Source organism: Bombus pyrosoma, linkage group LG1 (assembly GCF_014825855.1).
Source record: "Bombus pyrosoma isolate SC7728 linkage group LG1, ASM1482585v1, whole genome shotgun sequence".
NCBI lineage: Eukaryota > Metazoa > Arthropoda > Insecta > Hymenoptera > Apidae > Bombus > Bombus pyrosoma.
This window is the reverse complement of record NC_057770.1, coordinates 15,247,080-15,261,612: the sequence shown is the minus strand read 5'-3', so window position 1 is coordinate 15,261,612 and position 14,533 is coordinate 15,247,080. Positions and strand designations below refer to the sequence as shown.

Sequence of the window (14,533 nt, the reverse complement as noted above, 5' to 3'; positions counted from 1 at the left end):
CTCGTTTCCACGTGGGAAATTGCACCTGGATCAACGGTAAAAGAGGCATTAAATCTCTGTTATGATATGGTGTGGGTCTATTTTGATGTTTGTTGTGCGATTCCCATAGTGTGATTTGACAATTTTAGTATTCCTGGTATACCATTATTTATTCACTATTCATTAATTTGTGAGTTTCGGTGATGACGTTAAGATGTTTGATTTTTGTCGACATACCGTGTTCGTCACGTGACAAAAATTGTGTTTCTGTTATTAATTGATTATGAATATTTACGCAAATTCATAATTTTGCGAATATATTTGTCTAAAGAAATGGAATTTTTAGAGCTGGATTATTTTACTCATATTATAGATATCTCTGCATATTATATATGTCGGGGATGGAAGGACACTGGAGCCTCCCCTTTGGAACTATGGGAAAATCCCGTAATATTGTAATCTAGATTCTACTATAGCCGTAATTAAACAATTGTCATTCAATCCGATTGTATTTGTTCGAGACTTGTGATAGTGGGATTGGGTTCGAGGTGACACAACTGGTCGCCGAACGCAGCCGCGGTCACGGGATGGACATTTTTCCTCGGAGATGTCGATATAATGGGACACACGTTGTATTAACAATCAAACTCCAAGCAGAGATTGCCTAGCAACGGCGATTGGAACCTTCTCGAAGCTTCGGACCAGTATATAACAAACGAACGCAATCGTCAAGGAAGGAAAATTTCCATCAGTCTATTATTCGTGCGATCGCCTTGAAGAGTTACACATCGAGAAGTATATACAGAGCGTCCCAGTAAACGTGTTTGCGTGTTAAAGTATTTTACGTTTAATAAAGAATTATCCTGTTGACCGTGGATTCGTTATCGAACCTAGAATCGTTGTCACTAGCGTCTCGAGTATCTAATTACCACGGTTACTTGTCGATATCTGTAACAATCGTGTTTGCATTAGCCAATATCTTCTCTATTGCATAACGACAAAGTCTAACCATAACGAAGATTCGTTTCACGCCCTTTAACCCCAACCCTAATCATAATGCGAATCCGACATATATATATTTTACATATCTCTGTACATTTAACTTAATTTTTTCATAAATGCATAAACATCCGCAATCTAGTTATTATTTAATATACAGCATTCGAAGAATTAAAATAAAAAAATAAGAGTATTGCAGGAAGTACCATCTGAAAGTTAAAATTATTAGAAATCTAAAAATATAAGGAAAATTGAGCAATCTGTGGCTGGACTGTCCTTTAGTTGGAGATGGTTTAATTCAATTTAGCTTTGTTAATCGAGTTAATTTTGTTCCTTTCGAACGAAGGTTGTGTACGTTGGAGAAGGAGCAGCGTATGTACCAATACCATCGCTGAAAGGAAGACCCTTGAGCCCGAATCTTCAAGCTCTTCAGACCCTTCAAGGTCTACAAGGAATACCTGGAGGCGGAGGAACTGGAGTGGTTGGGGATGAGGACTGGAAAAGGCATCCGGAGACCTGGGACCGGGAACACAGGAGATACAGACCTAATACTACTCGGGTTCAACGTAAGTGATTTTGAAATACTATGAAATATTTTACCACCAGTTTAGTTACCACATTTCCCAACCGTAAAAGGATAACAGTTTTTGCATATCCAAAGAAAAACTTCTAACTATGCTATTACGCGATTCTCTTTCATTTAATTAAATTAAATACCTAAATCCTGAAACTGGGAATCTGCAATAAGAAAGCGAACGCTTTCACCCTCGAGGACCGTTACCACACGCAGATATCCGTTATTATCGCTACCTTTCCGAGTGGCTAGGAAGCGTTTGATCGATCGATCCATCGGCATCGTCACTGGCGCACAGCTTTCTCGACGATCCGGCATTCGCGACGCGATGCGATGGCGAACAGCTACCGTTAGAGTGGACGCAATTAAAACGGTGTCGGAAACTCGTACGGCACTCCCGACACCGAGACACTACTGCGTTCGACACGTCCACTCATTTCCTTTCTCTTCACTTCTCTCTCGATCGGCATTATCCGCGTCTCTATAGCTCTCTATAGCTCTCGAGTCTCCTTTCTCTATGAATTCCATTTATTTAGTTATAAACCGTTTGATACACGAAGGATAGTAATATATGGGAGAAAGATACACATTCTTAGACGATATCTGGTTATTTGGAATGTTTGCAGCGTTTTTGAAAGTAAGTTGCGCGTTGTACGATATTTGATGGGTTTGAAAAACAGTCGTTTATCGTGGATTTCTGTCAAGTCTAGGATAAGTATCGTTGCTCAAGATAGAAATTGTTAATCGATTAAACGATTAACGTGGAAATTACTTTGATTAAATACAGTGTGCGACTTAAATGTTACTTGAAAAAACATTTTTATGCACCAGCCTGAGGAAAAAGAATTTGATCTTATCTGGTGGACGTGACCCGTGAAGGTCCGTAATTCGCGAAATTGCGGCTCGCGAGACGCTATCCTCCAATAAATTCGTCTCGAAGGCGTTGCTCGTCCAGTCTCCATTGTAATTTCCGAGATTTACGCTGTCGAGATTCGAACGAAACACGACTCGTAATTGCTGGAAGGTTAAGGCTGCACGGACGAAGGGTGGCTTAATCAAGAGGTAAATTGATACGAATCGTTAAAGAACGACATGACAGGTTCCCGAAATAGACGACTCGTCTTGGAGCATGCTTATCGATGATGAGCTGTGCACGTTCTCCGATGGAGACCGGCTTAGTCTCGATGAAGTCATAAAGGTTCTCTCTGCGGGAAACACGGCGGCCACCCGCGGTATCGTCGATTACGCGAAAGAAGGCCCATTAGCTTTAATGTATCCTCCTGTGCACGCTCGTTTCTACGACCTCGGGTCTCCATTTTCTCTTCTTTCTTCTGCTCGTCGTCGTCGTCGTTGATGCAGCGTCTTTCACGTAAATGAACCATTGCGCTTCTTATTTTTCAAACTCGTACTCTCGTCATTGTGCGCATACAAACGATTTCGCTGTTGAAAATGAACGATGCCCTTACGGTTAAAAGCTACATAGTTAAAAGTTACTGTGATTAGAAGTTAGATGATTAATAGATTGTTGGCAATGTTTCACTGTTCTTCAGAGTGAGATATATTGCGCGTTCTATTTAGTGGAATTGCAAGAGGATTATTTATCATAAATTTCTGTCGAATATTAAAATGTTTAAAAGTTTACAGCAAATATGTACAGTTGCTAGTTCGAACGAAAATTGGAATGAAAATGAGATTGAGTTGGGAAGATTTCAATTTTCGAACAACATTGTTACGTATTAGCTTGTCCGAAAAGTTTCTTTCGTTTTATAAGGAGATGATAGACGCACAATGTTTTTTGTTTTGTATTAGTTTATTGAATTATGCACGAACATAATAATAGAGATATTGATGACAATGAAGGAAACATGGAGAAAGAATATTCAGACAGAACTACAAGAGGAGAATGAAGATGTTTGGAGCATTGGTAGAGAACGTGGCGTTGTTTGGAGCAGAGATATGGGACTGGAACATGGAAGAAAGGCTAGATAGGATAAAAAGAGGATACGTGAAATGGATCTTAGGTTTAGATAGGACAACATCAAACTACATACTGATAGAAATCAAGAAAAAATCATTAAAAAGAGCAGCAAGGTAAGGAGGAGAAAACCCTAGAACCGGAAAAGGAGCTGGTAAAAGAGTGCATAAAGGAACGAGAGAGAAACTGGGGAAATGGCTAGGAAGGGAAAAGAGCAAGAAAGAGAAAGAAGGGACTAGAAGAGGTGAAAAACAGAGGGACACAGAGGGAAGCAGGAGAAGAGCAAGAAAGTTGGACAGAAGACCAAATTATAGAAGAAAGAAGGAAGAGAGAAACAGAAGAGAGGAGGAAAAGGATAAGGGAATCCAAATATAACAGATACTACAGAAAGATAACCAAAGATGAGATACCAAAATACTTGGAAGGGAGGATGAAGTGGAAGGACAGGAAAATTATAGCCAGATTCAGGTGTGGAAACGAGATCAAAGCGAGGCGACACTGGAAAGAGGAGGGAGAAAAAAGGTGCAGACTATGTGAAAAGGAAGAAGAAGACCTGAGACATGTAATAGAAGAATGTGAAATAACGGGAGGACCAAAAAACATGGAAAAAACACTGAATGAGACTTGAGGAGGACTAATGGAATTAAAAGCAATAATAGAGAAGAGAAGGGCAAGGGCAATACAAGACGGGGAGGAAGGACAAGAAGGTAGCACAGCAAGGAGGCAAGAGACCAAAGTGACAATAATGTGTAGTCATAAGTTGCGATAGTTTCTAGTCATTAGTTTTAGCGGCTAGAGATAAGAATAAGCTAAGGAGTGCAATACACTAGAGTAGATAAGAGGGCAGGTAGATACATAAGGAGCAAAATAAATGTAAGAAATGCAGATGGAAAGTTCGTCCAAAGCCGAAAGGCACGGACTAAAATAAATAACAATAATAAATAATAATAATAGAGATATAACGAAATGGATCATACCTAATTCAGAATTATCACCTTATGAAACGAAAGAAGCTCTTCGAACAACTTAATAATAAGATATTGTTATGTAACGACATAATTAACTCTACATCCAGATAAAATATACAATTATTCACATACCACCGAGTCGTGTCGTATCTCGTGCATAGATACAAAGAGGTAAACCAACGACGAAAGGAGTCACGGGCGAAATCGCGAGTGAAGAATGTTCGTCGTGACACCGAGATACTATACTTCTCCTCGTGTACTCGAGCGCGAGTATATCAGAGTTGCGTAACCGCTTCCATTGTTTACTCTCGGACGTTTTGCCGGCCTCTGAACACAAAGCACTTTACTTATCCGCAATTCTAATAAGTGTGCATACCGGTCGAAAATGGTGTACGCGTGCTGCTAGTGCAGCACGCGCACTCACCTACACAGTCACACTGAAGAATAAAAAAAGAAAGAAAAGAAAGGAAGGAGAGAGAAAAAGAAAATGGGAGGGAAACGTTCTCCCGACGAAACGTTGTATCATCGAGGATTACCTCGAGTGTGACTATCTTCAGCCTCCATCTAACGCCGTTCATCTTCCACACTCCCGCTGGATTACGTCGTTTTACGATGGAAACGGCTCCTTACCACGAAGAGCACCTATAAAGGGGCTTCGCCGGTTTACTTTCACTCGTCATCGGCGGCCGGTTTTCCGCCGCTTTCCGCCCACCGGATGGCCCCCGATTTTCCGACCGTTTCGACACGAAACACCAACGTTTCGGCATCCTGACTTCTCTTAGGTTCGCTGCCTCGTTGGAACCGTTTTATCGAAGCTTCCGATCGTAAAAGCAGGCGGGTATTGATGACTCGTTCGTCATCGTGGAAATTGACGCTCGTTTGGAAAGCACGATACGTGACTTTGGGAAAAAACGTGGGAGAATTTCAAGGGGATGTATGTGTACTATATATTCCACTATTAACTCTTCGACGGTGTGATAAAAAGAAGAATTTAGAAATTGCTTATATCTTGATCTCCGACATTTTCTGCACTTTGGACAAACCTAATAACTCATACATTAACACTTTGACTGCCACGTTGGTTGTATATGACCGTCCATGGTTTCTCCTGTGATGCCACAGTGGTTGTTGATGACCGGAGCGCTTCAACTTCTTAAAATCGTAAAAATTGAATGAAAATTGACAGTTAGAGCATTTTGAATATAATCAATAAATAGAAGGTACTTTGAAATAAAAAGTGCCCCATTAAACTGCCAGACGAATTTTCCATGGTTCGCCCAAGGCGTCGACGTGAACTTTTCATTATGCTATGCATGTTATGTTGAAATATTATTTGCAGCAAATAAAATGAGTTATAAAATCATGCTCGAACCCCCACGGCGTTGTAGACAATTATTACGATTGTCCTTTTTTTTTATAATTATGTACTTTTAATATTTGCTGCGTCGCCGGTCACCGGTGGCCCCCACGGCGCTATAGCCAAATCGAGTGCCGGTCACCGGTGACCCCCATGGCAGTCAACGTGCTAAACATTTTTAGCAGAACATCAATAAAAAAAAATGAGAGTAAATTTTGCATCTAACGGTGCACTGTGTTAAACACTGTGGCGTCCTGAGCGGAACATGTTTTATGTAAATTAAAATTTTACATCTAAAATTGAACATTATTATTATTATTATAATTATTACCTAGTCCGTGCTTTTCGTGGTTTTACATCTCATTTATCTATTACGCTTTTTACATTCTATCAGTCTTGTGGCGTTATCACCTTATTGCCTCCTCCCTTATATCTATCTAAACTCTTTTCCTTGTCTATCTCTCTTTTCTTATATATCTACCTCCCATCCTATCCACTTTATTATATCGCATTCTACTATATATTCTGTTTCTAAAACTATGGCAACTTTTGGGCTTGTGCCTCCTCGCTGTGCTTCCTTATCGTCGCTCCTCTCCGTCTTGTTGTGCCCTTCTCTTCTCCATCATTGTTTTCAATTCTATTAGTCCTTCTCCAGTCTCGTTTAGTAAGTTGAACATTATCAATCATTAATCATCGGCATATGGGATATGCAAGAACCAAACTGACAACTCAACCCTGACAAAGTGAATTGTTTGATTTCATGTTTTTGAAAAATGCTAAAAGCAAATTGGACGAGCTAAGGACATAATTAACAAGATTAGTAGAGACATGGTTAACACAATAAATACTGTGCTTCGCATATAAAGTCGAAAAATCTTTTTTTTGTAATTTACTAAGAGAAATGTACAAACTATGTATAAACACAATTTAACTTCACACCAACCCAATCAAAATAGTGAAACAATTCATAGCCATCTAACAAAAAAAAAAGAAGAATTGTGGAAAGATGTATTTCTTATTAATAAAATAAAAATTTATAGATATCGAGGCAGAGTGTCAGGACGACTACATGAAGATCCGGATCGGTTTCAACGGTTCCTTCACCGGGTTGCTCTACTCAGCGGGTAAGTAGCCCTTTGGAAATTAACATCGCGACATGAATCGTGGACGTGGCTGCGAGGATCCGCATCAAAAGACGTACTATCACGTCCGCGTTGTACGACCTCACGACTTTGCCGTTCGCAATCATCATCTCTGCGGACACAACGCTCGAACTGTTACGATGCTGACGAGCTAATGGCAAAGCATTATCGTGAAACGATCTCGCTGAAGTTCGCCACTAGCAAACAGAGATAGAGAAAGGAAGATGGAAAGAGAGAAAATTTTCCTTTTTTCCAAGGCGAGTCCATCCAGACCAGCATAGTCGAACCGTGCATTTCCGTTATTTTGAAAGAAGCATAACGCGTTGCCTGCTCTTTGCACGATGCACGCGATGCACCTGCAAATAGCTCGTCCTTGTTGGTCACCGTCCTCCTTCCAGACTATTCAGCTCTCTTTGAGCGTTCCTCTCGATTCGAACAGGGTACAGATGATTATCGTTCCAGTTTTGCTCGATCGTTGTTTGATATTTTAAAAGCTAAAGGAGGAAAACTTCTCTTACACGATGTATGTTTAATTATACAGAATTTCAACAATTAGTTCCAACATAGTCTAGTTTCTGTGAGGCAACATATAGAAGGAATGAAAATAATAAAATACAGAAGAAATTGCTCGACTCTACAATCCCATCTCATGTACGTTACCTATGTAGGTTACTGTAGCACATGTAATTTTCACAATTTTATTTGTTTTGTTGCCAAGCGTGTTACACGCTGTTCTGCAACAGAATGCATTAATACACGTAGCTTGTAGCTCGTACAATTTTCCTATTAATATTAATTCAGCTCTACAAAAGACTTTGACTTCTTCTTACAGCTCTCGATTTATTAAGAAATGTTATTATTATATTTTTACTGTATCTGTTGTAAATGCTTTTCGTTGGTAATCTGGATTCGTTGTTGCGTTTTACATGACCCCAGTAAGTGTGTTAATGAATATGTACTTGTAAACGTGGGTGTGTGTACGAAAATTGCTGACAGTGAACGATCAATTTCAATTAAAGGCTACTCCTATGACCCGGACTGCATGTACGTGAACGGAACTGGCCGCGACTACTACGAGTTCTATATTCAGCTGAATCGTTGCGGCACCCTCGGCGAGAACACTCATCATCAGGACAGCCGAAAAAATCCTACGGTACGTAAAGAGAGCATGCGTGTATACTGTAGCGTGCAAAAGCCTTAGTCCATGTATTAAATGAGAATGTTTCACTTCTAGCAACCTAAGAAGACCTGTTGTAAATGACTCCATTAGAATTAAACCAGGGCTCTGTGTATTATAACTTAAAAAAAAAAAAAAAAATTGTGGATCAGAAGAAACCACAAGTACCCGGTGGCATGAATAAAATATCCTAATATTGTTCTATCTATATCAAATACTACAGTTTTATTAAAGATGTATCCTAAGACTTCCCAACGGGACTATATATTTAATTGCCATTGTAAAACGGGTAACACAGATGATTTAAGACTTTTGTACAGTACTGTATAATAGTGTGGCGAAGGATAGATGGTGTGGTTCGTTACGATCACAGCGTGACCACTTGCCCCTTTTGACAAGGAATAATAATGATTAACGTGGATGAAAAAAAATAAAAGAATCGACTTGGCCCGTTTTATCTTTTATCTCGCGATCATCCACCGTCGTCTGAATGTTTAACGTCCCACGAGACTCGACGTGTATATTAATATACGCAGCATCCGTGCCGTTAGAGAACTTTAACTGACGCGAATCATAAATGCCGATGCTAATAATTCTGTTACGTTCTCCTGTGATTTATTAAACTCGACATGGTTTATACAGGATGCACTAAAATCGGGTCTGTTCCTACTCTGAGTTGCGATCAGAAAGAGATCAAGCGAAACGGAGGAAAAGAATTTGGATGATGACGATGTTCTGTTGACTTTTAAGATTAGCGAAATGGACTTATAGAATCGTTGAAAAGATATAAAATGAACATATAAAGTGAATAATTAAATACGGATCAGAAATTTCCCTTTTACTTTTCTCTTCCTTTTCCACTTGGCCTTCATTTCCTTTCCTCTGCCTGTGTCCATTCCATTCTCACTGTTCTCTTCATTCCTATTCGATATCTTTCCTAACTTCCCTCTTTCCTTTCTTTGTCATTCTTCATCCTTTTTTCCTATATTTCTTCTTTCCCTATTGTTAGTTGTTTTGCGTGGAAAATTTCAACAACATATTGTACTTAATTTTGTACTAGAAAAATACGGTAGCGCCGGTAATATTTTAATGTTGACTCTTCAAAGAATTTTTCTTCGCTCTTCACACTCAGTTAACTCCACTAATACATAGTATCTAGCGCTTGCATTTCTTTGTAAACCGCTTTAACCAATTGATCGATGATCGATATTTCGTCTAAATGGCCCACTCACTGTGATTTTCTCCTCGCGATTTACAACGCTCGATTTCTTTCCACTGCAGAAAAACTTGATGTGGAACACGGTCACAGTGCAGTACAACCCGCTGATCGAAGAGGAGTTCGACGAACACTTCAAAGTGACTTGCGAATACGGTTACGACTTCTGGAAAACCGTCACCTTTCCATTCCTCGACGTCGAGTAAGTGTCTTATTAAATACCTTAATTATTAATACCAATTAGTGGTCCTTAATTAAGCTCTTCAAAGCGACTTGCGAATGTGATTACAACGTTTGGAAGAAGCGACGCCTCTCAATTCCTCCATGTCGACCATCTTATTAAATATCTGTCAACTTGCAATGCCAATCAGTCATCCATAGTAACAGTAAAATAATTCAAAATTATTGTATATATATACCGTGTATTTTTTAACGTGTACTGTATGTTGTCCCACTGGTGGATAACGGGAAGTTGATGCCAGCAGAAGGCTCTAACGCGGATATCTTCTTTCAGAGTTGCGACGGGGAATCCTGTTGTGTTCACCCTGCAGCCACCAGAGTGCTACATGGAAATCAGATACGGTTACGGGACCACTGGAACTAGAGTGGCTGGACCAGTCCGTGTCGGCGATCCTCTGACTCTCATTATCTATATGCGCAGCAAATACGGTACGCCGATATAGCGGCCACGCATTTTCGCGTTATGCTACTCTTACATCGATTCCATAAGACCGACAGTCTAACACTAAAACTACCGATAGTTAACACGAAGCTATTTCTACCAGAACCAGTGAAAATGACTGGTCTTTAAAAAATACGTAATAATAGAATATTTTTATATTTATTAATTTATTAGTTTCTTACGGAAGGAATTCCATGTTATGTAGTACATTTTTGGTATTATTAATCCATCTGGCACCATAATCCCTAAACGAGGGCTGACACATTTATAAAATTGTAGAATCAGTCATTTGACTAGTGTGGTATTTCTAGCGTTAACATCTATTGAATTTTCCTGATATCATCATATCGGATGATACGCGGTAAAAATTGTAAAAACGTGTGGCAAGTTGTAGAAAACGAGGAAACTGGTTAATTGGGGTTCGATAAACAGATTGCAGCACTCTTTTACACTTTGACAAGTCTAGTCATTTTGACTGGTATTGGTATAAGTAGCATTGATACAAAATTATTCTGAGTTTGAATACATAAAAAATAAAATAAAATTCATTATATTATTCTTAAAAGTCATTACATCGTTGCGGAAAAAAATATAACATGAAGTAGGAATTTTAAAATAAAATTGTAAAACCAGTCAATTTGACTGGTGTGGTAGTTCTAGTACTAATCACGTGGCGCTACATAACATCTGCCTAGTGTTATTCCACGGGTTAACGGGATACCCAGGACCTCTGTTATGTGCACAGTTTCCCTTTGAGAAACTAAAATTAGAGTAGAGTTTCCTCGTTCGAGAAATCGATAACGAGTCGCGATTCCAAGTTGTCAATAATTGACAACGATAGGTCGGTGATTTAAATATTCCGAGATACTAGGATTTTAAGTAGAATCGATATACTCAGGCTATTTAAGTTCATTAGGTTGGTTCAGAACGTTGATATAAAACTTCAGGAACACGTAATAGTTATTAAAACAAGCAAAAACTTGCCTGGATAAACGAAAGTCTAAATATCACATATTTTCAGTAAAGTCTTTCCTGTTTTATCGACAGCATAGGTATGGTCGATACCATTGTTCACTGTATTTGACATATTTATTTTATTGACGTTAATTTTTTGAAACATCGTGTACAATAGAAATTTTGTAATTTCTCGTTCAAGTATTAGTTTCAAATAGATTCTACGTGCAGGTGTTTGGTCGACTTAATTAAAATGTAATTCTAATAAATAGAGATCGAACTTTACTGTAAAATTTAATACAAGAGATTCCAACATTTGTATATTATATATTGTATATTTGTATATTAGGATGAACGTGTAAAATGAATATTTTTCTATTAACAGATGGTTTCGACATCGTCGTGAACGACTGTTACGCCCACAACGGTGGAAACAAGAGGATTCAGCTGATTGATCAATACGGGTGCCCAGTGGATGATAAATTGATCAGTAGATTTCGTGGATCCTGGTCAGAGAGTGGTCTCTTCGAGACTCAAGTTTTCGCCTATATGAAGACGTTCAGGTTCACTGGCTCACCTGCTCTATACATCGAGTGCGACGTCAGAATGTGTCACGGAAGATGTCCAGTATGTAGGAAACGAATGAAAATAATTTCTTAGTCAATTGTCATACAATAGATCGTTTTGTTAAAGTCTTGATGTGAATTGATATGCCTGTTGTTATATGAATTATTCGTGATTGTACAGAGTCAACCGTGTCATTGGAGGAACGCCAAGAATGTGGCTAAACGTTCTTTGCCAGAAATTGGTGGCCCGTCGACGCCAGCGACGAGTTTGTCAGAGAACGTTAATCTGTTCCAATCGTTGCGTGTTCTACAAGAAGGCGAGGCAGATACGGAATTCTTCCAGAATTCCACTACAGCTTTCCGAAGTGGTAATTTCAGTAAATGATTCGACCTTAAAATATTTAATCTGTTATCCGAGTCATCGTTTAAACAGAACTTCTATGGTTATGATTATTAACATTTTTATTCGTTTATATATATATATATATTGATTATTGATGTCTTTTTTGCAGGACCTAGTGAATCCACGAACGACAGAGTGTGCCTTAGATCAACTGTTCTTAGTACGATCATAGGAATCGGTTGTGGCTTCCTCTGTCTAATGGCAGGGACGATATTAGCGATGTGTTCGAGAATTCGAAGACAGGCTAGGGAAAAACTTCTATCTGATAGCATAAGTTACATGACCCATAAGGGTAGGATCAACTAAACGCGGCCTCTTTGGACGTATAAGCGAATTTCTTCTCTTTTCCTTCTTCTTTGTGGCAACTCCGCCGGTACTAGCTTATCGAGAGAATCACCGGGGAAACATTCTCTGTCGGTAATGAGACGAAGACGTTTGTAAGAAGCGACGCGATCGGTAATGATGCTAAACACAGGTTCGATCGATAAAAAAGGTATTTTCAATCGACGGTCGAGAATACAAATTGCGAGATACAAGTAATACAAATGTAGCTAAAAATTGTATATTTCGGTAAAGCGTGAGATACTTAGACGAATAGCTAGAAAATAAAATTAGAAAAGTCAAAGAATATATATTGTGATAAATACGATTAGGCTTAAATTTCTACTTTCTTTTTGTTTGTTTAATAGCTAACTAACCGTCGATAACAAGCGAAACGTAGTCCGGTAGATCGTGAACGATTGAACTCGCGCTTCCTTTTTACCTAAACGCTGTTTCCTTTTATCTTTTTTCAATTGTAATTTCTTCGTTTATTTTGCGTACAAGTGAGTTGCCGTCCGTAGATAACAACGATCAAAGGCGAATTTAGAAGTCGAGGATTTTGCCACGTTCTCCGTATCGAACGCGCGATTGAGAAAAATATTTAATTACAATCTTTCTCAGCCGCGCGAATGTTACTACACGAGATCAAAACGAATGACTAGATATACAGTCGTTTAATACCGTTTAATGAGATTCAGTACTTTAAGTATGCCTAATAGCATTACTCGCCATATTCAGGAACATAAAAATCATCGAGGTCTCGAGCTACAGCTGAACAAATAACTGATCATACTTTATATGCATGTTGCCGTAACTTACACAAAAATTTAGAACAACCATCTTTTTTACAATTTCAAATCATCCTCTCATAGATAACACTATAGTAGTGTTCTCTTATATTTTAGATTGTTGCAAGATTTGTTTCGCTTATGTTCAAGCGGTCAAGCTCACCATCTTACCATTGACAAAGACAGTGAATATAGCAACGGTAAACCATAAATATTGTCTTTTTCGCTCGTTCTCGTTAGATGTACTTCTTTTTCAAGCGCGTGTGAAAGTGTTTTTGGATTAACTCTGCTACGTCCTTTCGATTATTTCTCATCTAATTGTAATGTAATAAGATTGAACAAAATACAGAAAAGACTTTAATGGTAGATACAATTCCTTATTGAACATCTTAAAAATTTGTTTGAGGAAGCGTGAAAAAGATTGTGATATAAAAATTCGAAAATCGCAGCAGGGTTAAGGTCATTATCTCCTTCGTGAGAATTTCTTATTAGAGAATACAACGAGACGTCCAACGTATCGGAATTTACGCGAACACTACTATACCTATCATATTTCAGACCTAGCTGTATCTCAGAGATATAATAATACGTTTTATAGTCGAAGTTTCTGAATGTTTGCGAACGATGCATTTTCGTATGATATAAACATCGCTATGCAATAAACAGTTACAATATTTAGGTTTATACTTTATATGCATAATGATATATACTCAGTGTCCAAATGTGTCTGGACTTTCTTATTTTTTTTTTTCATGCTATTCTTCGTATTTTCTTGTTTTGTATTTTTCTTTTAATTTCTTCAATTCTCGAGAGGCAGGAGCATTAAAGAATTGCCAGAAGCCAGAGAACAGCCAGCGAGGATTAAATAATATTTTGCATCATACGAGATGTCCCCGTGCGTGTATCGGGGGAGCCAAAGAAACGTAGCTCAGCTCTCGTCTTGATAATTTATTGCGAAACTTGGCGGAAGCATCCTGAATTCGTCAATCTGTGAAATATTAATTTCCCCTCCTGGTCGTTCCGGAAACATTTTTTTCTACACGTTCTTCAGATATACTGCCCCCCTCCCATTTACAATCGACAGCAAACAGAATCCAACTTCTCGATCGAATTACTTGTAAATATAGCAGTGTATGATCCATAATATTTATAATTAAGCTCGAGTGTATCAAGGTTTCCAATAAACTGTAGCAGGAGTATTTATTGTCTTTTTAAATAAACTTCATCGACTCGTACAATTTTTTATTCACGAATAATGTTATTATGAAAGTATTGTTATATTATCAGCCCTGTTATGAAATTTTCTACTTATATTATTACTATGATAGTATTATATCACGAGTGATATTATTACGAAAATATTAGGCAGATATTATTACAAGTATACAAATTTGTATTTATGAGCTTCTCCATTCAGAGGGTGTCTTGAATT

General features: G+C 38.4%; 1 protein-coding gene across 2 annotated transcripts in view; it reads left to right on the top strand.

Annotated features, from left to right (window-relative positions):
- LOC122570944 overlaps window positions 1–12,652 on the top strand; it is a 90,755-nt gene extending 78,103 nt beyond the window's left edge. For both annotated transcript variants that reach the window (XM_043734016.1, XM_043734006.1), the window contains 8 exons: window positions 1,325–1,544; window positions 6,893–6,976; window positions 8,014–8,147; window positions 9,453–9,589; window positions 9,902–10,056; window positions 11,409–11,650; window positions 11,771–11,957; window positions 12,102–12,652. In XM_043734016.1, coding sequence (XP_043589951.1) covers window positions 1,325–1,544; window positions 6,893–6,976; window positions 8,014–8,147; window positions 9,453–9,589; window positions 9,902–10,056; window positions 11,409–11,650; window positions 11,771–11,957; window positions 12,102–12,298 — 1,356 coding nt within the window. In that variant the 3' untranslated portion in view covers window positions 12,299–12,652. The remainder of the gene's footprint in view (window positions 1–1,324; window positions 1,545–6,892; window positions 6,977–8,013; window positions 8,148–9,452; window positions 9,590–9,901; window positions 10,057–11,408; window positions 11,651–11,770; window positions 11,958–12,101) is intronic.
- Window positions 12,653–14,533: the final 1,881 nt, after the last annotated feature.